At 38.3% G+C, this 24,523-nt stretch overlaps 1 protein-coding gene across 1 annotated transcript; it reads left to right on the forward strand.

Moving 5' to 3' along the window:
- The first annotated feature begins 2,077 nt into the window (after nucleotides 1–2,077).
- Nucleotides 2,078–14,818, forward strand: LOC127623046 (probable G-protein coupled receptor 149). Its single transcript, XM_052097253.1, has 4 exons — nucleotides 2,078–2,983; nucleotides 3,484–3,667; nucleotides 3,874–4,319; nucleotides 14,107–14,818. Exons 1-4 carry the CDS (start codon nucleotides 2,078–2,080, stop codon nucleotides 14,695–14,697), a joined length of 2,127 nt encoding a protein of 708 aa, XP_051953213.1. The 3' UTR covers nucleotides 14,698–14,818.
- Nucleotides 14,819–24,523: the final 9,705 nt, after the last annotated feature.

Here is a 24,523-nt window from a genome sequence, read left to right on the forward strand (position 1 = left end):
GAGCAAAAAAAAGTGTTTCACTTTGTTAGAAGAGCTTGATGCTGCAGAAGTGAGGGACTGGTTTTGGGTGACATTCTGTGTCAACGCGAGCAGCTGTGTGAACATCTGCTGTCGGAAAAGTCCCATTCAACAATCTCTCAATAAATTACACATTAATTAAAATTAAACCCTATAATGTAATGACAGGAACATAACGTAATGAAGTAAAGGTACAAAAATGTCATTAGAAATTCAATAGAAATAATGAGAGTAAAAAGTACCCACTTTCAACACTGCTTTAAAAGTATTTTTTTTTCCCCCAAAAGTTACTCAAGTAACTGATCTGGAGTTAATGTAGCGTGTTACTACCCACCTCCGGCATGTACTCAAAGCATTTTTTATTTTTTTTTCAGGATAAAATGTAAATGTTGACCAAAAAATATGTTTCACATGGTAACATCCAAATTAACTGGTTTTATTCAAGTCAAAAATAAATTTACATTTACATCACTGAATCAGTCTGACATTAAACATTAGGCTAAACCATCAAAACAAATGCTAAGGTTAGATCAGGTAGAAATAGCTCCTTAAAGGAACAGGTCACCCAAACATGAAAATTCTCTCATAATTTATCATTTACATTGATTTTTAGAAAATATCTCAAATGTATTTGTACAAAGCCAAAACTTTGAAGCTCAAAAAAGCACACAAAATCAGCATACAATTAATCCATGTCACTCCAGTGTTTTATTCCATGCCTTCTGAAGTGATATGTGTGGGTGAGAAACAGATCAATATTTAAGTCCTTTTTTTCCTATAAATTATTCTCCCTTCCCAGTAGGTGGCAATATGCATGAAGAAAGTGAATTACCAAAAAATAACTCTTAAAAGAGAAGAATGCACTTAGGAGTGCTGATTAAAGTGGATATGTATAGTAAAATATTGATCCGTTTTTTCACCCTATATCATATTGCTCCTGAAGATATGGATTTAAACACTCAAGAGTCATATGTATTACATTTATGCTGCCTATATGTGCTTTTTGGAGCTTCTAAGTTCTAGCCACAATTCACTTGCATTGAATAGACTGATGGAGTTTATATATTTTTCTAAAAATATTTATTTGTGTTCAGCGGAAGAAAGAAAGTCATACACATCTGGCGTGGCATTAGGGTGAGTATGATGAGAGAATTTTCTTTTTTGGCTGAACATTTAAAGTAACAATTGCAGTTACCAGCAGTGCACTGTAAAAAGTGGTAACCTGCATGCAATCACAACCATATGGAGCTAATTCGACTTGATCTAACCTTTTAAATTAGATTAGTTGGTGAAACCTAATGTAGTCAAGTAGAATCAGATAATATTTTTGACTCTAAGCAGCTAATTTAGAGGTTTCCGCATGAAGCATAATCTATTTGTTTTCAGCAAGCAATTAAAGTAATATTTAGGATCATGCTTCTGAATTTAACTTTTTACAGTACATTTTGAAGTGCTGATGTAAATACACAGTAACGTGAACATTGTAATGTACTGTAAAGTATATCTCAAAAGGAACCATGACGTACCTTACTTAACACTTAGGCTATTTTATGGCACCGTATATGTTTACACAGTATTTTATTAATTATTGTAACATGCGATATGTTATACAAGGATACTGTGATGTACAGTGTTAGTCTTTCACACAAAGCGCACGTTCCTCACCCAGCAGCAGTGACAGATGAGAAAAGGAAGGTGGCTCCACCCCTCTACTAGCAGCTTCAGTGTGAGAGCTCGTTCATACTGAAGCAAGCTACTGCGCGAGACACACTGAATTGGTAGTTATCTACCGCGCGATACAGTCATCTACACCTTCACGCAGAGGAAATAATAATGTGAGGGTAGCAGTTAAAAAGGAAAATGCGCCGTCCTTGGCTCTTTTATGCTCTAAATTTGTTGAGCACAAGTGCATGAAGACCAATGGATAACATACCGCGCAATGGGCAACTGCATACACTTCGTGGCGCGCGGTCGCTGAACGAAACTTCACGCGCTCGGTCCGATCACTGAATATGCTCACTGGGGGTATGAGACGAGTGAAAAGTTAGACTAACTTAAAATGTCGGCGACTCATGCCTCACCTTTGCCTAACAAAACCAACCAATATGAGGATGTGGACCAGGTTGAGGACAACTGGCAGATTTTCTTTGGCTTATCCTTTGCCATTGCCACTGTCACTTGCATAGGAGGTTTGTACTCGCTCACGTCGCTGCTCAGGATGAGGAATAAGTCTTCCCTGTGTCTTATAGTGGCTTCTCTGTCCATAGACGACCTGATCAGCGTCGTGCCACTCACGCTCTTCATGATCCTGCAATGGAGGAGCGGAGAAGCGAACCGGTCCGGCGTAATGTGCACATTATCCGGACTTCTCTATGTTTTCCAAGGGTTGTCGAGCAATATGAAAGCCTGCCTCATGGTCGCCTACACTTTTTACGTGACAAAGCGCTTTGGAGTGTATCAGACCTCTAACCGGCCTCTCGGAGTGTTTGTGGCGGTGCTCGCGGTGTGGACGGTCAGTCTTGTGGTCAGCATCCTGCCCGTGTGCGGTTGGGGTCGCTTCGCCCCCGCGTCTCTCGGCTGTCTCCCGGAGAACGATAGCTTTTACGTGCTGCTTCTCTTCGCTGTTTACACACTATGTTTCTGCGGGCTGGTCGTGTGTTCGGTTCCTCTCATATATCAGCTCATGTGCTCCACGGAGGCCCTGAAGACGTTTTACCCAAGCTATTTTGAAATTGCCGGCTCGGCGGCGCAGTGTGAGATCCCCTCTCTGTCACGGGATAGCTTGGAGAAAAGTTTGGGAGCATACAATGAATTCAACTCGAACACAGGCAGTTTCAAGAACAAAACAGAGGCATGTTCCCTCTCATATTCACCGGCAACCGGTCATTCCCGTATGTTTTTCTCTCAGAAACGTTTCTCCATGATTCTGGCCATGGCTCGAATGGTTTTGTGGATGCCAATGATGGTGAGAGCGTTTCATGTTCAAAGCAATGTGCCTTTTTATTTAGGTGTCTTAATCATAATCATATCAATCAAAAGTGCACTACAAACGCACAATGCAAAACACATAAATTGTCTTTTTGTACTGAATTCATTATGTATTGTTTGTGTGAGTCAGGGGATGCCTTAAGGCATCTGGTTCCTGGAGGCACCTCAACACTACACAACACTACACATTTTGGATATCTCATAATCAAACACACCTGATTCAACTCATCAGCTCATTAGTGGATACTCCAAGACCTGAATTGGGTGTCAGAAAAGGGAGATGTGTTGGGGGGCCTCCGGGAACAGGGTTGGGACCACTGCCTTAAGGCATTGCATAGGCTGACCTGTTAATGCAACCTACATTTCCTTTAATGTGTTTCTTTCTTTTTGTCCATATCGTGTGTTAAGCATTCTGGAATGATTGGTGATTCATAGTGATTTACCTTTCATTCTCGCTTGTATATGTTGCCCTTGCAGACCCAGATCTTGGTGAGTCATGCTGTTCACATGCACAGCTCGTCCTTGGAGACTCTCTGTTTTTTCCTGACCTTGATCTCCGCGGCAGTCACCCCGGTGTTCGTGCTTTCCGAGCGCTGGATTCATCTGCCATGCGGCTGCTTCATCAACTGCCGCCGAGGTTTAGGATCAGAGCTCTCTGACGGTTGGTATTACAGTAAGGTTTTACCAATCATTTATTTGTAGGCCTGCGCACTCATGCCCTCAATTCCTCAACTTAAAGGGCACGGTGACATCTAAAAAGGTCTTGCAGTGAAAAAATACAAACACGTCTGTTTGATTTTTAAACGTATTTAGCCTATATGTATGATCATGTATCAAGCGCAATTTTTTTCTTTTTCTTCTTTACAGCAAAGAAAAGGAAATTTGAATTCAACTTCTCCTTCCAGCCAGGCCATGCCATTTATAAGATCTCCCAGGCCAATTCGCCTTCCATTGAGAAACCCTCGTTTAACAGTTTATACAGCTGTGACTTCTCGGAGAGCAGGGTGGCCGTACGGGACAGCGGTCGGATCGGTAAGTTCAGCACCACAGCAGCGGAGGACAGCTCCCTCCACAGCGAGCTACTGCTGGTGGAGAGATCGGACGGCCCGCCTCAGAGCTCCGCTGAACGGGATGTAGGCCTACCATGCAGCGTCTCACCTCAGGTCTCAGCCTGCGGCAATGAAGACCTTAACCTTGACAACTCGTCCGTATTCGACGGCCCGGAGAGGAGGCTGTCCCACGTGGAGTGTCGTAAGATCGAGCTGACGGACTGGGAGTGGTGCAGGAGTAAATCAGAAAGGACTCCGAGACAGGTAGGATGACATTCAAGCTTCCAACCAACACACAAAATGAAGGGGCGGAGTTTGTTTAAAGAAAACTTTAGCTCATTTTGCATTACAGTGTTTAAGTTGTCGTGTATTTACTTAAGCAATGTGTAATTCTAATGAATTACAGTTTCTTAATGTGTAATTATTTAGTGGATTAGCTTATTGGGTAAACAGTGTGAAATGTGTAATTTGTGTCCAGATCTATTACTCAATTTAAAGCTGTAGTATGGAACTTTGTGCTCTCTAGTGACATCTGTGGTTGAAACTTAAAATTGCAAGCAATTTGCTGAAGAACACTTTACGTGAGTTGTGTTTTGGCACTGCTCTTAGATGGATGGATCTCAACTTGTGCGCTTAACTGGACATCACCTGTGTTTGATCATGACTGGAAGATATTTAATCCCATTAATTCTATTTTCATGTTGATATTATGTTAATCTATTAAACATTTAAAACCAAAATATTACTCACTTTGATAAAGATAAACAACAATCCTAAATACATATTTTGAATAAATGTATTTTAATATGATTGTTCAAGTGTTTGATCTACTATTAATGTTTGTATTGTAGTACACTTATCAATTTAAGAGGGAAAACTCGTGATATGGCTGATATGAGTTCAAAGAAAGACTTTATTTTTTTATATTATCCTCAGTTGATAATGCAAGTAAAACTGTAATACTACAATAGTACGTCTATGCACTGCACACAATCACACTGTAAACTAAAAACTTAAATCAAGGATTTAATAATGATGGGGATGAAATACACTTTATTAAACTTGAAAATAATATGCAGAAATATTCAATATAAAATTTACAATAATATATGTAATTAATAATTTCTTTGGCAGTACAGTTATAATAGATAGATGGTTGCACACTAAACAAATGAATGTATACATTACTGTGTTATGAAATTGGCAGATTTTAAGCAACTTGAGGTGATTATACAGTACAATTCATGTAAAACTACCATGAAGTAACTTACTGTATATTACTCGTAGTCTACCTATAGTGTCTTTTAAACAGACTTGTAAACAGACATCTGCTAAAAAGACAATAAGTGATAGCTTGTGCATTTCTGTGACTGGGGCAAACTTTTTTATTTTTAGAAAACAGTGGCTCAAAAATATAGGGAACTTGAAAACTACAGTAATGTTATAAAATACTTATTACTTCGAATAATACAAGCATGACAAGCAATATAAGCTTCAACAACCCTACAAGACAACAAATCCAAGCATTTTAGCAAGTAAATAAATTCGCCTAACAGATAAACATCCGTCCAGACTGGAGCCAGCGAATCCGTCCTGAACTATGTTATAGTGACTGACTGAACTGAACAGTTGTTTCCCCATCCAGAAAACGTGACAGCTGATACTGTGATACAGACATTGTGTAATGACATAAGGATGAACAACATAAGCCTGCGATTTCACGCCATATCCGACCCGACAGCTCAAATTATTTTCTTAACATAGTGAATCAGGGTAAGGTAAGGACATTGTTTTGAACACTGTTTTTTTTTTATGTACTCAATCAATATTGGTATTTTGTTCATTTTCAACCAAAGGCACTGCAATGCAATGACTTGAATGCACATCTTCTATTAAGAACAAGTTTTACCTTTCTGAATTCAAATACATTTTTAAATTGTTTTGGCCGATAAAGTAAAAATGTCATGGTCATAATGAAAAAAAACAAATGCTGAAAAATCTTAAATTCATTTTCAATGCAGTCAAACAGTTTTTTCAAGCATATGATACATTTGTTTTCTGAAACAGACATCCAAATTATCACAAAGCGCCACGATAACAGTTTATATCTCGTATACTCGCAGTCACCACGATAACAGTTTATAACTCATATACTCGCAGTCAACACATCTATGATCATGATCATTCGATGCATGCAGCCACGTCTGTTTACATTAGCGTTTGTCACAAATAAACGTCTACACTCTGCCCCTCTCTACCAGCTGTGTAGTGTCATTTGATGAAATAACTCTCTCTGGGGGGACACTGCAGGGGAATTTAGAACTTACTCATGAAAAGGTTCATATTTAAAAAACTTGTGTCTGACAACTCACCAACATGCAGGAAGTGATTTTGTTTTCATGTGATGAGGAATCTATTAAACAAAAACATTATATCACAGAAAGGACCTCTTTACCACATGACCATAGGTCAAGGTCACTCTCTTTACCAGGGCTGCCTTAAGGTACTGCGGGGCCCTGGGGCTTACCTTAGCACCTAGCACATGCTCTTTTATTTATGTTCATTTCCCAGCTCAAATGCATTTTTTTATCCTTCATGGCCATTGACCTTTTACTCAATATAAACAAGCAATCATATCTATGCTTATACAAAATTACATCCATGTATACTGAAGTCGTCATACGAATGGAGAGAAGGGCAGAATAATCCTGTTATTATCTACTGGGTTTGCCCTTCCAAACCCATATGACCTTCTTACCTCAGTAAGGTCCCCTTACTCCTCCTCCTCAATCTCAATTTCAAACAGAGACTTGGGCTGGAAATAGGCAGTCTATCACTGCATTGGGTATTCACCCTCTATTGAATGTATTTATCTCTGATTAATGTAATTTTCTTAATCAAACCTGCTCATAGCTCTTACCTCCAACCAGTGAACTTTAATTTGATTAAGAGTGCTCTCACATTTGCTGCAGTAGAGGATGAAAATGATTGCACAAATAATTGGCTTTGTCTTGTTTTGTCATTTTAATTAATAATGACTACCTGGAAAGTGATTTTAAGATTCACAATTCTAGGCTAAAATTGCATCAACTGCTTTATATTTTATTATCAGTGCTTTTACAGAAATATTGTATTTCTGTAAAAACAGCTGTTAGCATCCTTTGTAGTTTTACATGACAATTGTCTATCCTTTCTCTGACCCTTAAACAGGGTATTTTTTAGCTGCTGTACCTTTAACCTCCTAGGACCCAAGCACGACTGCTGTGTGTATTTTTAATTTCCCTTTTTAATTTGTTAGTAGTAGCACCTAATAAACATGCAAAAAATGTAATTAAATACAAAATTGAAGAGCAAATAGTTTTCCTATAAATGTATGTCTTCATATGGGGACAGTGGGTCTAAGTTGTGAAATCAAATTAGTGTGTTGGTTATTCATATTTTTAACTAATTTTGTTAACTAATTTTAACAAATGGAACCTTATTGTAAAGTGTTGATTTTGTGTTGATTTGACTTATGTTACAATGGGTATTTTCTACTTTGACAACAAAATATCAATGTTCTCTCTTTGCACTTTCAAACAAACAAGTGATAGCCGTGATGAAGCATTTTACCACTTGTCTGCATAGGAAAGCTATAGGATGCTCCATGCCTCCCTCATTAATAGATGACTTAACCTACAGTGTGTTGTCTGACTGCACTGTTCTCAGAACAGTTTGAAAGGCACCTTATTTTCATCCTATATTTGTATACAGCCTCTAAAATCAACATTTTCCAGCTTTTGAATGCACCAATTGATTCTCAATGTGATAATGCACATATAGGATTATATATGTATACACAATATAGGATTTCTAAGGTAATTTAGTCCCATAGTGCTCTTCTGGGTATGTTGCACATGCATCAGTTCTTGCGTGAACACAGCAACACAATTATTTCACATGCGTATACTGATGCTGACCAGAAGCAATGATTTATGTTTAAAAAGTCCTTAAATATTGATCTTTATCTCACCAAAAGCGATCGTATCGCATTAAAGTAAAACACAATGTATGTGCATAAGGAATTGGGGGTCACATGAGGTTAAATAAATATTGTGTCCCATTGTCCCACTGGCTGAATTTAATATAATAGTAATTCATAGACACTCATGTTACGGCATAATAAAGTACTCAAGTGTGTCATAAAAGCATTCCATGTGACTCATGCATCATTTACAATTTTTTTCTGAAGGCATATGATCACTTTATATGATTAACAGACCATAATTTAAGTCAGTGGTTCTCAACTGGTTTTGCTTTGGGACCCAGATTTTACATTGGAAATCAAGTGGTGATCCACCATAGTAAAAATGTGACCTGTATTTAATGTATCCTGGGTCACATTTCCTTTTATCTTGCATAGTTTTGTTCATGGTTTTCAAGTATAAGGGTAAGGGTTGTGTGGTTGCACATAATGCAATTTTGTTTTGTTTGTTTTTTGTTTGTTTTTTGCCATTTCTGCATTTCATTGTACTGCATTTTTATGACTGGGAGCCACTGTATGAAAAGCGGCTAAATTAGATAGCTCCAGCATCGCACACTTGCAATGTTGACAGCTTTTTGATTATAAACTAGGGCGATAATTTTAATTAATTGCTCGCTTACAGAGACGCAGTATAATGCAATTTGCATGTCAAATTAACAGATTTATATATCTGTAACATCTTATTTCAGTAAATATGTGTATCTTCACTGCTCACACTGCACTTGACAAGCATGTGACAAGGAGCAGTGCATGGCCGGGCCGTGAGGGTGCACGGCCAGTGCTGAATCAGATGATCAGCGGAAGAGCGAGATAAAGGGGGGCAGGAGATACCAGTTTGAGAGAGAATGACACACGTGGCCACGCTGCATGTGTGTCTGTGTTTCCTTATGTTTTATGTTGTTTTAAATTCACTTAGTTGACTGTTCAGCCATTCCACCTCCTCCTTGCCCATCCTTTACCTGTTACAAAGCGTTTATTGAGCAGCTGATATCTGTACACGGGAGAGAGAGAGATGTGGAAGAGATGATTTATTCGTGCAAATGTGGAATTACTCTCTTGTGACTTGGATTTGCATTGGTTAACAAGTTCTCAGCTACATGTTAAAATGTAAAAAATAGTTTGAAAATTCCCCAAATTATGAACGTGGAACATGCAGGATTGATTACATTTGTGTGCAATACCCGCATCCACACATAATTTCAGGCCCTGATAATAATAATAATAATAATATTAATAATAATAATGGTTATTATTACTACATTAAGAGATTACAGAATTATATTAGGCCTACAGTTGTATTATAATAACTAATAACAAATATATTCATATTATTATTATTTTACCCAAGTAATATTTATCTAATAATTTAATAAACTTGTTCACGGCTGTCACAATCCCCTGTTGTCTGCCCTGTCATAAACTACACTTCCCATAATTCCCTGCCCTCATCACTGCCTATGCACTTCATTCAATCATGATTAAATTAACCACAGGTGAGAACAATGAAGTGCATAGGCAGTGATGAGGGCAGGGATTGCTATGTGATCTGGTTAAATCTTTTAGATGATCTCACCTCCTCTTCTGTCTACAAAAACCTGTTGTCATAAGGTTGTTTAAGATTAACATATGAACTTGTAGTGAACAATTAAAGTGAATTTGTAGTGCTGTATAATACGGTCAGCCCACGTTACCAAACTGAAAAGAACGAAACACGTCTGTTATTCTGTGCACGAGATAAAATTTGTGGAGCAGCACAGAACCACCTCACGTGTGCTCACTCAGTCAGAACAAAGCTGTACAAAAGCATCGCGTGCAGACTGTTTGATTAAATCACATAATAGCCCTTTGTGGTTTAATAATCACACAAGGTCATATCTTGATTTTGATTTTATTTCGATGCATCGTTCAGCCCGACACAATGCAATAGAAAGACGTGTTGTTTTTGCATTATTTCGCAGCACGCACTAATTTTATCTCATCATATTCAATTCAGACTGCAAGCTCAGAACTTGAGTTTCTTCTTTTGCTGTTGTGCATTCAGATTCAGTAGCGGTGGATCACTGCAGCAGGAATAGTGGTACAGGACATAGTGGTGTGCACATATGCCAAATGCTGGATATCTCATGACAGAAATGTAATGATTTCACAATAAGCCATTTTGCGGCTTGGTTTCAATACTTAGGAGGACATGTTTTAATGAAACGACTCCTTATATTATCTCATTATCTCCTTTCTGTAGTGCCTTTAAGCAGTGCATGCTTCCTAACCCTTTCTATCATTGTAGTATTGCAAGAAGTATGATAAAAACTTTCTTTTTTTTTTTTTGCAAATGCCTTCCTTGCTATGAGGTATATAGGATTTATGATAACAAAGGAAGTTCCTCCTGCCTTGCTACAGTGAGCTCTACTGCAAGCCATCACTTTGAAACAGTGGGTAATTGGGTGTTGCAAACAAAAAATGCTGTTGGGTTGCTTTAGACACATGGGAAGCTGGGAGCAGTAACAGCAGACTTACAAAATACTCTCTTGTGACTTGGAAAAAACCCACAGGGCTGCTGCTGAACATATCTGCTACAGAAATCAGCTACTGTTACTGTGTCTCTCCAAAGAAAGCATGAAGCTAGATCATGACTTAAACTTTAACATTTTCCAGTGGCAGTGACCTAAGAGGAGATGTCATAACTGATACTGCTGGCACCCATTAACCTGGGGCAGAGTATTTTGGGAACTTGAGTCATTTGTGAGTTTGCAAGAGGTCATTTGTGTAAGATAGCTGTTAGTTAGTTTATACATATTTTTTTAAAACTGCTCTCTAGAATACTTAATTCTGATTGGTAAATCATAACATTCAGTGGTCAAACATTTCTTAATGATGACAGTTGTCTAAAGCAACACTGTTTAATTGACTACTCATCTGGGAAATATATGTTTATATAGCTGTGCTCATTTGTCTCTCTGCAGTCTATAAGTAAGATAATAAAATAATTTCAACTTATGGATACATTTTTCATGTCCAACAGGATAAAATACAGCCAGACTGTTAAATCACAAAAAAGACTGATCACATTGTGAATTCTGCAACAGGAGGTTGAAGGTTCTGCAGCTGGAATCGGCCTGTGCTCACCGAAATTTGAACCACTACCCCCAGTGGCCGAAGTTGGAAGTGTTTTTGTGGTGAAATGTTCACATGGTGGTGCCAAAAGCGAGTTTTTTTTTTTTTTTTTTGTAGTAAATTAAAGCAATTTGTATTAACTCTACTCCCTAACTCCAGTCCTAAACCTAACCGTCAGTGGAGTAAAGTTTTTATTTTAGAGTGAAAATGCAACATCCAAATCATGCTCACCGTTGTTTATGTGAACGTGTGAACCAGAACCCCGGTCTTGGTGATGCGCAACATGCTAACAGCAGCGCCACAAGAAAAGATAAATACGTATTGATGCAAAAATATCTGATGGGGATGGTGGGTCGATTTCAGGGTACATGAAAATTTGGAAGCAGCATGTTGCACAAAATAAACCCTTTCAGCGTGATACAAGACCCGATCGCACTATCAGGGTTTATTTTACATTGATAACTAGCTGCCTGTACATTATCCCTTCTGTAGGTGTGATATAACATTCAAGTATCCATGTCTATGTAGATCTGCATTTTTAAGACTGCATTAAACATTCTCACTGCACACAGACCAACACACAGGAGAATTATGTGAAACTAGGCTACTCGCATACATAATCATAAATATCATGAAAAGCCTGGGCCATGTTTGCATTTGCCATTTTCTCCATCTGCTTTTCCTGCCTTGACTCTGCAGGCTGGATGATGTAGTTACAATCCTTAATCTCCCCATGCCGCCAACTCATTCAGCTGTGCTGTTCTATTGGGCATACTCACATCCATACTTTTTCCCCCATGTCACGTGGTATGCACGACCACTGATGAGCATTATTTCATTTGAATGATGCGCTGCATTTTGGGTATAGCTTGCTGAAGGCACACATCATATTGTTGACATCTCATTCCTAAGCCTTCCTAATGTAACAAGAGAAGAATTGAAAGGAGGGAGAGAGAGTCAGAGAGAAAGTTTCTTATCTAAGGCTGCCGTGTTGAATGGTCAGATAAAATCAGATCAAAATGCTTGAATTATTCACAGTCCTCAGTCAAGCGTGGCATTTCAATCAATTACACAAAGGCTCCATGCAAGGACCATTGCAATGATAATGACCCCACAAAAATACAGCCTCAGCTGAATGTCTCTGTAGTGAGAAGTTAGGTGACTGATACAAGTTGCTGCCAAGAGAAAGATCTATCAAAGGAATCATGGAAGTGTATGGTCCTTGCCTTAATTTAACCTCAATAGGCCTGATATGCACAAGGCTCATTAACTCATGGCAAATGTCTGGCAAAATGGAATCACATTTATCAGCCTGCTTTTTAAATGTCATTGACTTTGTGTGTAATTGAGAGCTTTTTGACCTTTGAAATTCAAGTTTTTTTTTAATAACTGTATGTCTCCATGTCCAACAAAAATATCACCCTATGAGACTGATTTGTATACACATTAAACATCACTGTACTGGACCACTTTAATAAAATATGTCAGTGTGTGCAATGATAAACTTCTAGCTGCATACTTGATACTTCATGCATACTTGATGCATACTTGATGCTTGATAAACTAAGGGGATCATATTATTATTGGTTGCTATGTATCATGCACAGTTCAAATCTTTGTTGTCACATACTGTCAAGGGCATAGATACCCCATGATAAAAAACAAGCACAACCCTTTGTCACTTTGATTTGATTGATTTTACTTAAATTAAACTTGGTTTGGTATGGTTTGCCAAAAAATGTCAATCTTATCATAATTTGCTTACCATCATGTCATTTCAAACCCGTATGACAAATATTTGTATGTACTACAAAAGAAGAACATTTCATGAAACTAAATTCAATGAACGCAAGCCACAGTAAATATTTTCTCATTCGCATTAAGTTTCAGAGGAAAATTTGAGAGAAAGAAAAAAACGTACATTCAGGCTGTTTCTCTCCAAAACCTAATCGTATACCTTTAGAAAACTTGGAAAATGGCACTTGATTCACATGGACTACTTTTATGATACTTTTGGGTGCTTGTTAAAGTGAGTCACTTTCAATGTTTGCAACTTTTGTTCTTGCTGAGCAAATCCTATTTCTATTGGGTAGAACCTGTGTGTGTGTGTGTGTGTGTGTGTGTGTGTGTGTGTGTGTGTGTGTGTGTGTGTGTGTGCATATATATATGTATAAACTAAGAACATATTTGGTTAATAATAACAAATAAATAAAGTGCAGTCAGTGGCTTTCTTTTTAATATTGTACAGCAGATTTATAAGGCTGCATTGGTGTTTACACTGCAATATGCACAGATCCAATATTTTGACACCTACCTGATTCGTTGCACCTATTTGCATTCACATAAGACATAAGTGACTGTTTTTGTTATCACTCGCGGGACAGGCATTAACCATGAAGCACATTTAACTTTTCAGATTATATTTCCGTATTCACCAAAAGCGCTGGAACCTGTGGTATGTGCGGTATGTTAATGTGTTGTTTCACGACTCAATAATATGTATTTCCATCTTGTTCACACAAGATTTGACTCAAAGCTTCAGCTCCATACTTGGAAAAAATGTATATTCAAATGGACTCCAGTTGAAACACTGAGCACGCATTCAGAAACATCTCTAGGTTTCACACACACTTGAGTCTGTCATCTGCGCGGCTGCTTTTTATATCTGCGTGGAAGCAACATCAGAAGTGCTCTCTATGAACTGCCATTGTAATGAAAGATAGATCTATTTATTACATTTTCTCCATTTTTATTCCTCATAAAGAAAGTCATTCAGGTTTGGAACGACATAAGGGTCATTCAATTTAAGAAATAATTTTTATTAAGGAAGGATGAAATTTTCAGTTTTAGTGGTTGAATTTGTTTTGTGTTGTGTGTCACAATATTTGACTCTTAAACTATGTCGTTTCAATGCAGAGATCCACGGCTGGGTTGGCCATACCGTTATGTGCCTTCCAGGGCACAGTATCTCTCCATGCCCCCACAGGAAAAACATTGTCCCTTTCCACCTACGAAGTCAGCAGTGACGGCCTCAAGATCTCCCCCAACAACGCTAAAAAGGTCGAGGTGTATCGTTCCAAATCAGTGGGTCACGAACCTAGTGCAGAAGAGCCCAACACCGGCAGTGGGGGTGTTGGAGTCGCTGACACCAATGTTAAAATCCACCTAGAGGTTTTGGAAATCTGTGACAATGAGGAGGCCATGGACAGTGTCTCAATCATTTCCAACATTAGCCAGTCATCCACACATGCCCGTTCACCTTCGCTACGTTACTCTCGCCGCGAGAATCGCTTTGTGTCATGTGACCTGGGCGAAACGGCCTCGTACTCGCTGTTGATCCCCACCAGTAATCCGGATTCGGACAACATCAACATACACATTCCAGATACAGTGGAAGCACATAGGCAGAACAGCCGGAGACAGCACCAGGAGGCTGGAGGGTACCAGGAAGAGATACAGCTGCTCAATGAAGCCTATAGGAGGCAGGCAGATGAACAAGGGAACTGACACTAACAGATACAATAGGGTACATTAGTGGGCTGAGATGACCATGAAAGAAGTATGAAATGTTTGGATAGAGAATTTGTGATGAAGGGTTATAGAACTGAAAGTTAAGGTATTCTAAAGCACCCAGGCGCAAAGATTTGTTTACCATCAAAACACAAATACAGTTAGCAGCAAGAATATTAGAGGCTGAAATGGGAAAAAAAAACTGCCTGGTCCAAAGAATCACAACAGAGATATTGTTCTGCCAAGCTGTTTGCTTTAGTAAGCAATTGAGATATAAAAATAGGCTGGAAGCATTATGTGGTTTTCAGATTTGTAACTGCATTTAAGATTAATGATGATTTATCTGCCAAAGTGCATATAAAATGTTCTCAGAGGTACAGTACAACAAATCTTAAGATGAGGTTCACAAGAAAGAGATTCAAGCATCAGGAAGGATAGATCAGAGGCTTGTGATGGTGAGAAGTGGAGCTGTAGTGGTATGAATGATGCACTGGAGAAAAAGTCTGAAGTCCTTGAGCTGATGAGAATGACATATAGGCTGAAAGAAAGGTTATTGAGGACTCAGGTTTCACTCTTCCCTCTGATGTTCTGGCATTTATTGAATACAAATATAAGTGCACAGATACAGAGGGTTGAGGAGAAAAGCTAAATACAGAAAATGTATTTACAAATGTTGTTATATGTATATGTGTGTCTGTGGTGGTTGTGAGACAGACAAAGAAAGGGATTGCAAGGGTGTGCGCAGAAGAAGCAACTAAACTAAATTAAGTATTTAAGTATTCTAGCTCAGGCATAGACCATATGGCATACTGTAATAAAAGATGCCAAATGTGTTCATCACATTTTTATTTTTATTTTTACAATACCTTACATTTTGTTGCTCTTTTCAAGAATTTCTAGTAACACAGTTGGTGTATTTCCTCAATATCTAAATGTACACTTAGTATGCAGGAATATGCTGATAGCTATATGTATGCTTGCTAGGTATTTGTACACTTTGTTCATTTTATTGTACTAAAGCATTTTACATGTTCTGATGTATCAAAATCCATGACTATGGCTGCTGAGAGAGAGAGAGAGAGACACGGTTCCTTGTAAAATACAGGCTCAGTGATCACAGTCTGACCATAGAAAAAGGGAGACACAGACAAACATGGCTTCCAGCTCACTGTGACACTGTGAGGTCGAGACAGAGACACTTTCTCCTTCACTGTGATAAATTTACAGAGGTTAAATACTTTGACAAACCTCATGCCACATTTTTCCAGTTCAGCAGAAATGGATGAAATGCAGGTGTTACTGGGGGAGGACAATCATGCATCAGCTGCAGCTAAATTCATTTTTGAAGTTCACACCTTCAGAAACCAATTACTGCCTTAATGTACTTCGTTCAGCATATTTAAAAAAAAAAAAATTATGTTCATAATGTCTTGTTAAATGCTTATTTTAAATTATAATGTATAGTGTATGTTGTTAATATAGTTTTTATTTTATTAATTTCCTGGCACCTTATTTTAATTATATTTTATTGTTATTTGTTACTGTTTTATTATCATTTGTTGTCTTGTCATTATCTGTTTTGTGTATTAATGCTTTGGCAATATTGTATGTAAACACGAGAGAGAGAGAGAGAGAGAGAGAGAGAGAGAGAGAGAGAGAGAGAGAGAGAGAGCTAGCGAGCTCGGAGGGCATTTTATGCAGTTATATCACGATTCAGCCATATAAAATTACCAATTAAAGCCCGGAATAAATTACATAACTCAATCATTAAAGAAATGCTATTATATGGATGTGAAATATGGGGAACAGACTTACATTTTCAAAATTGTGATAAAACTGCTTAAAAAAATCTGTTGGAAAGAATATTTTGGGGGTACCTAGAGGCACTTCCTATACCGGCTGCAGGACTGAATTAGGCTTAATCCCTAAACATTGAAATACAGAAGAGATCTGTTCAATTGTGCATCACCTCCATCAGTCTGATCCTGAATCTATAAAATATAAAGCCCTCCTTGCCAATGAGATTCCACCAGTGTCTCATCCTCTAAATACACTGGCTCTTAAACTAGTTTTACAACTCTAAAATGATTATTAAAGACATTGAGAAAAATCTAAAAGAAACTCATGATAAAACATAAACATTTTTATGTTACGTTATTCGGCCCTAAATAGAACCACAAAACTGGCAAACTACTTATCAATTAAACAATTTAAATGGAATAAATACAGATTAAAATACAGATTAAGTGAACATGATCTAGAAATAGAGGACGACATAAGAAAGCCTGGACACCGAGAGAGCAGAGAATATGCAGACACTGCAACCTAAAGCAAATGGGATGATAAACACTTTCTTCTCTTCTGTCCCAAGTACCACACTGTGAAAGAAATGTTTTTCCCCAAATTTGAAACACTGAATCCATCATTCCTCATACTCAGTGATTCAGAGAAAAAACCCTATATACTTGAGAGGATGACAGCACAGCTGCACTAGCTGCTAAATATGTGTGCCATTCACACTGTTAGAAATGACTAATTCACTGTATACATGTAATTCATAATGTACTGTATATATATCCTCCTATTTTGTGTGTGTGTGTGTGTGTGTTTTATTCTATTTAATCATTCATAGTATTTAAATGTTTAAATGTTCTTTTTTTTCATTAATACTAATTGTTGTATTTATTATTGTAATATTATCTCATTTAAAACAGTTTGTATTTACATAACCGTAAAAAGCTTTGGCAATACTATGCTCCAATTTTCATGCCAATAAAGCTGAATTGAATTGAGAGAGAGAGAGAGAGAGAGAGAGAGAGAGAGAGAGAGAGAGAAAATGTCTGCAAATGAGACAGAAATTCCAATGTCTAGTTAACAATGTCTCTTACATATAACTTTCAATTAAAGCAGAAACAGTTAAGTGTCCATAATGCCTTTAAAGTTTTGCATTGGAGATGTTATAGCAAATACATTGCCCAGCATTATGGAAAATAAATACATGTCTGGAAGAAAGTTAATTAATGGGAATCAATGATTAAAACAGAGAAACATAATTGTTCTGTAAGTCAGTGCAATTTTTTTTGTCTACGCGATACACTAAAATCATTATTTGGTCTAGGTATAGCAGTGGGGAGAATGTGGCATGTTGTCACAAATTATTTCAAACACTTAGCTGTCAAAGCTGTCTCTATAAAATATAAGGTATGATTAATACTAAATTTAAATACCCAGTTCTTGCATGCAAAGATGTGGTCAAACTCCACATATGTATCCTTTAACATATGACTCTTGTGAACACATATTTAATGCAATTAAACAGCATTTTGTTTATAAATTTTATATTTACCCAAAGAATTCTCAACCGATGAACAAAACTGGGAGCTCTCCGGCACCACATATGCTCTTCCTTATCTAACACTAGAGAGTGCCGGAAACTAGGTGTCACAGAACTCTGGTGTTGCAAAAGTCTTGTCTTAAATGGGCCACATCCAGTTTATGACTAGAGTTAAATTACATGAAATTTCTCCACTTCTCAAATCGTTAGAACCCATTCACATTGTAAGGACCAACAGAGCTAAAATATTCTTCTAAAATCTTAATTTGTGAAGAAAGTCATACACATCTGGGATGGCATGAGGGAGAGTAAATAATGAGAGAATTTTCATTTTTGGCTGAACTAGACCTTTAAGGTATGTGCCTATGCAAAATAAACCTAGCCTGACAAATATTAGAATATATAATATTCATGTTGTACAAAGTGTAACAAAGCCCCTATATATACAGTATAATCTATATATTTCCACTCTTAGAATGTTTAAAAATAATTGAATGGATTTTCCTGAAACATGAATCACTTTTCAAAGTATCTTTATTATGCTGGCACAACAGGTCTCACTAAATCATTAATAAATATGACATCTAACTTGTGGTATTTGATTAGTCTGTTTTGAATGGTGTGCTTCAAGGTCATTGCCAATACTTCCCTTCTCGTAAGCACCTCCAGAACACTGCAGACCCTGTGAGTTGCAGCCGCAGGGTATTGGAAAGACTCTGGGATGTAAGTGAACTATCACATGCTCACAGCAGAGCAGCTCTTATTGAAATAAAGACTCTCTTTCCCCAATTTTTCTTTCATCTGTCAGACACTGTTGTTTTGAAGAATGACACTGTACCAGTCCCCATCCATCGCTCTCACAAACAAGGCAAGTTCTTTACAAGAGCCTGACATTCAGATTGTGTTTTAAAGCAATTAACTGTGAGTTACAGCTAAAGCTGTTGTGCGGTGAGAGAGAGAGAGAGAGAGAGAGAGAGACAGAGAGAGAAAGTGTGACAGGCTACTGACAGAGAAAAGGGGGGTGTTTAATATGAAGAGAGTAAGAGAGGTAGTCATTAAAGAGTGAATGTGAGAACACAATTCTGCTTGACATGAAAAAAAAGCAGAATTGTTTTGCTTGCCACTGGTAGAGGGTCAGGATGTGTTTTAAAAAGGTAAGGACAGATGGAATAAGAAATGAACAAATCATATGAGGGAAGGATGACAGGACACGTTTATTAATTAAGGGGCTGTGTCATTTATAAGGATTGTTATTTGACAGCAAGTTACAAGTTGACACCTATTATATTTTACCTCTGTACCATGGCCAACCAAACATAACACCTTTCAATCATGCATGGACATACAGTGAGGAAAATAAGTATTTGAACACCCTGCTATTTTGCAAGTTCTCCCACTTAGAAATCATGGAGGGGTCTGAAATTGTCATCGTAGGTGCATGTCCACTGTGAGAGACAAAATCTAAAAAAAAAATCCAGAAATCACAATGTATAATTTTTTAACTATTTATTTGTATGATACAGCTGCAAATAAGTATTTGAACACCTGAGAAAATCAATGTTAATATTTGGTACAGTAGCCTTTGTTTGCAATTACAGAGGTCAAACGTTTCCTGTAGTTTTTCACCAGGTTTGCACACACTGCAGGAGGGATTTTGGCCCACTCCTCCACACAGATCTTCTCTAGATCAGTCAGGTTTCTGGGCTGTCGCTGAGAAACACTGAGTTTGAGCTCCCTCCAAAGATTCTCTATTGGGTTTAGGTCTGGAGACTGGCTAGGCCACGCCAGAACCTTGATATGCTTCTTACAGAGCCACTCCTTGGTTATCCTGGCTGTGTGCTTCGGGTCATTGTCATGTTGGAAGACCCAGCCTCGACCCATCTTCAATGCTCTAACTGAGGGAAGGAGGTTGTTCCCCAAAATCACGCAATACATGGCCCCGGTCATCCTCTCCTTAATACAGTGCAGTCGCCCTGTCCCATGTGCAGAAAAACACCCCCAAAGCATGATGCTACCACCCCCCTGCTTCACAGTAGGGATGGTGTTCTTGGGATGGTACTCATCATTCTTCCTCCAAACACGGTTAGTGGAATTATGACCAAAAAGTTCTATTTTGGTCTCATCTGACCACATGACTTTCTCCCATGACTCCTCTGGATCATCCAAATGGTCATTGGCAAACTTAAGACGGGCCTTGACATGTGCTGGTTTAAGCAGGGGTACCTTCCGTGCCATGCATGATTTCAAACCATGACGTCTTGGTGTATTACCAACAGTAACCTTGGAAACGGTGGTCCCAGCTCTTTTCAGGTCATTGACCAGCTCCTCCCGTGTAGTTCTGGGCTGATTTCTCACCTTTCTTAGGATCATTGAGACCCCACGAGGTGAGATCTTGCATGGAGCCCCAGTCCGAGGGAGATTGACAGTCATGTTTAGCTTCTTCCATATTCTAATGATTGCTCCAACAGTGGACCTTTTTTCACCAAGCTGCTTGGCAATTTCCCCGTAGCCCTTTCCAGCCTTGTGGAGGTGTACAATTTTGTCTCTAGTGTCTTTGGACAGCTCTTTGGTCTTGGCCATGTTAGTAGTTGGATTCTTACTGATTGTATGGGGTGGACAGGTGTCTTTATGCAGCTAACGACCTCAAAGAGGTGCATTAATTTAGGATAATAATTGGAGTGGAGGTGGACATTTTAAAGGCAGACTAACAGGTCTTTGAGGGTCAGAATTCTAGCTGATAGACAGGTGTTCAAATACTTATTTGCAGCTGTATCATACAAATAAATAGTTAAAAAATCATATATTGTGATTTCTGGATTTTTTTTTTTAGATTATGTCTCTCACAGTGGACATGCACCTACGATGACAATTTCAGACCCCTCCATGATTTCCAAGTGGGAGAACTTGCAAAATAGCAGGGTGTTCAAATACTTATTTTCCTCACTGTATATGAGTATACACTGCAATACATACACACTCTTCACAGCCTGATACATCCTGCCAAAGACATAAAGTCACAGATCCCCAGCTCCCTTTCCTGCTTAATAATGTAAAGACATGGGCTGAGAGTACTTCCACATTGGAGTTAAAAGCAATTGGCCAGCATTTAAAGCTGTTCAAGAAGATCATCTGTTGGACTGAATTGAATTATACTGGGAATGACACTTTAAAGGAATAGTTCACCCAAAAATGAAAATTCTCTCTTCATTACTCACCCTCATGCCCTCCAAGATGCGTATGATGTTCTTTTTTCTGCTGAATACAAACTGAGATTTGTTTTAAGAATATCTCAGCTCTGTTTGTCCATTTAGTGTAAGTCAACAGGCTCTAAAACTCTGAAGCTCAAAAAGCAAATAACGGCAGCATAAATGTATACATGCGACTTCGGTGGTTAAGTCCATGTCTTCAGAAGCAATATGATAAGTGTGGGTGAGAAACAGATCAATATTTACTTATTTTAATAAGTACTTATTTTTACTATCTATCTATCTATCTATCCATCTATCTGTCTGTCTGGTTTAAGCTGGTTTGGGGATGGTCCAGCCATTGTCTTGCTGGTTAAGATAGAAGGCTGGTGGAGGCCACCAGGGAAGAAAAATCCCAAATTTGATATTTTAAATTTATATGTATTCATTTAGCAGTTGCTTTTTAAAATCAAATGTTTCTCGTAGACAGCTACTGTATAAGATCAAATGGAGAGCAAATAGAGACCTCACAAGTGTCTAGTTTCAGAAGATATCTCCACAATATCACAAACTGTTTGGATTTACCAAGAGACCAAAATGTAAATAAAATACCAAAACAATAACAGATTTTAATTATGAACTCAAAGATTTCTCATCAAATTCTGCCAACACAAGATTTGCTGTCCTATCCTTTTTAATTTTTCAGAACATTTTGGGAGAAACATTTGAGACAAGTGTTGGGTTTCCCGATAAAATTACAGATTTTAAGTTTATCTTTACTACTGTTGTACATTATTTTACAATGGATTAATGATTGATAAGATTGCTTATCATTAAGTAGAATTTAATTTGAACTTGATTTGTAATGGGAGCTCTCCGGTAAAAAGCGCTGAACCAAGGCTGAAACTTTTATCAATATGTCCAGGAGTTTTTCTTATTAGTCCAGAAATACATGACACTGGAGACTCCACACGGGGAGGCACATGCTACCTTCTGTGATCCACACACAACTTATCATGCACTCCATTGAAAGCGAGAACCATTAATCAGGACCACGTGGAGGTTACCCCACGTGACTCTACCCTCCATAGCAACCGGGGCAATTTGTTTGCTTAGTATTCACAGCCTTTGCTCAATACTTTGTTGAAGCACCTTTGGCACCAATTACAGCCTCAAGTCTTTATGTGTATGATGCTACAAGCTTGGCACATCTATTTTTGGGCAGTTTCTCCCATTCTTCTTTGCAGGACCTCTCAAGCTCCATCAGGTTGGATGGGGAGCATCGGTGCACAGCCATTTTCAGATCTCTCCAGAGGCGTTCAATTGGGTTCAAGTCTGGACTCTGGATGGGCCACTCAAGGACATTCACAGAGTTCTACCGTAGTCACTCCTTTGTTATCTTGGCTGTGTGCATGGGTTCATCTTCCAACAGGACAAAGACCACAGCACAGCATGATGCTGCCACCACCATGCTTCACTGCAAGGATGGTTTTGGCCAGGTGATGAGCAGTGCCTGGTTTCCTCCAGACATAAAGCTTGCCATTCAGGCCAAAGAGCTCAATCTTTGTTTCGTCAATCAAGATGATTGTTTCTCATGGTCTGAGAGTCCTTCAGGTGCCTTTTGGCAAACTCAAGGCGGGCTGTCATGTGCCTTTTACTGAGGAGTGGCTTCAGTCTGGACACCATACAGGCCAGATTGGTGCAGTGCTGCAGAGATGGTTGTTCTTCTGGAAGGTTCTCTTCTCTCCACAGAGAAAAGCTGGAGCTCTGTCAGAGTGACCATCAAGTTCTTGGTCACCTCCGTGATTAAGGCCCTTCTCCCCCAATTGCTCAGTTTGGCCAGGCGGCCAGCTCTAGGAAGAGTCCTGGTGGTTCCAAACTTCTTCCATTTACGGATGATGTAGGCAACTGTGCTCATTGGGACCTTCAATGCTGCAGAAATGTTTCTGTACCCTTCCCCAGATTTTTGCCGCAATACAATCCTGTCTCTGAGGTCTACAGACAATTCCTTGGACTTCATGGCTTGGTTTGTGCATTGACATGCACAGTTAACTGTGGGACCTTATATAGACAGGTGTGTGTGTGCCTTTCCAAATCATGTCCAATCAACTGAATTTACCACAGGTGGACTCCAATCAAGTTGTAGAAACATCTCAAGGATGATCAGTGGAAACTCAATTTTGAGTGTCATGGCAAAGGCTGTGAATACTTACGTAAATGTGATTTTTTAATTTTGTATAAATTAGCAAAGATTTCAAACAAACTTCTTTATGGGCTATTGTTTGTAGAATTTTTAGGAAAATGAATTTAATAAATTTTGGAATAAGGCTGTAACATATCAAAATGTCCTAGCCTGGAATCCATAAAATTTAATCTACATTAACTTGTGTACTAATTCACATTTTAACCACTTAGGATGAATGATTAAACACACACACACACACACACACACACACACACACACACACACACACACACACAAACCCAACATACAAATATTTGTACCATGTCAAGCTTGGTGTGTGAACAATTCATTATGACAGATTGTGACAATTCGTGGCACTGCCAACACAATAAAATTATTATATATATAAAAAAATTATTCTTTTCAATTGTTTAACTCATTCTTCATTCTTTAATAAAGCCTTGCAAACAATATGACTTTATAATGCACTGCCCTAGAATTCATAATATGGACTTAATATGATAAAGATGAAAAAAATGTAAAATAAATATTTAATGAACAGGACTGGAAGCTTCTGGGGGATAAATGCATCTTCCACACACAGCTCTCCCATCACAATACAACATGGTTCTAATTATCTCCTTGCTCTCTGTTAAAACAGTCACTGTTTCAACTCCATGTTAATCCCTGCCTCTGCTCTGCTGCCTTTAAACAAGACACTAATGACAATATGAGCATAGAGCAATTAGCATTAGGACAAGTGCCTGAAGACTTGACATTCAAAGGCAGTAAATACAAAACTCCTTTTGTTCATACTGTTTTCACTCTGAGAAACTGTAGGAAACCCTGGATGAGACAATAAATTCACTTAGACTAGGAAATGTATCTGTAAGATTACGTGACGGAGTGCTAAGCGAAGATAATTAGTGTCTCTGGTTTTGAGATGAGCATTAAAGGGATTCACCATGAGACATTGCCGCTTCCTGTGAATGAAAACTCATTAGCGTATTGTTTCCATGTTGCCACAGGTGTCTCAATCTTGCATTATACCTCGCCTCATTATTAGCTCATTTGTTTCACCTGCACCTTGTTAACCTGTTTGATTTCTCTACCTATTTT

This window comes from Xyrauchen texanus, chromosome 29, assembly GCF_025860055.1.
Source record: "Xyrauchen texanus isolate HMW12.3.18 chromosome 29, RBS_HiC_50CHRs, whole genome shotgun sequence".
In the NCBI taxonomy this organism is placed as follows: Eukaryota; Metazoa; Chordata; class Actinopteri; order Cypriniformes; family Catostomidae; genus Xyrauchen; species Xyrauchen texanus.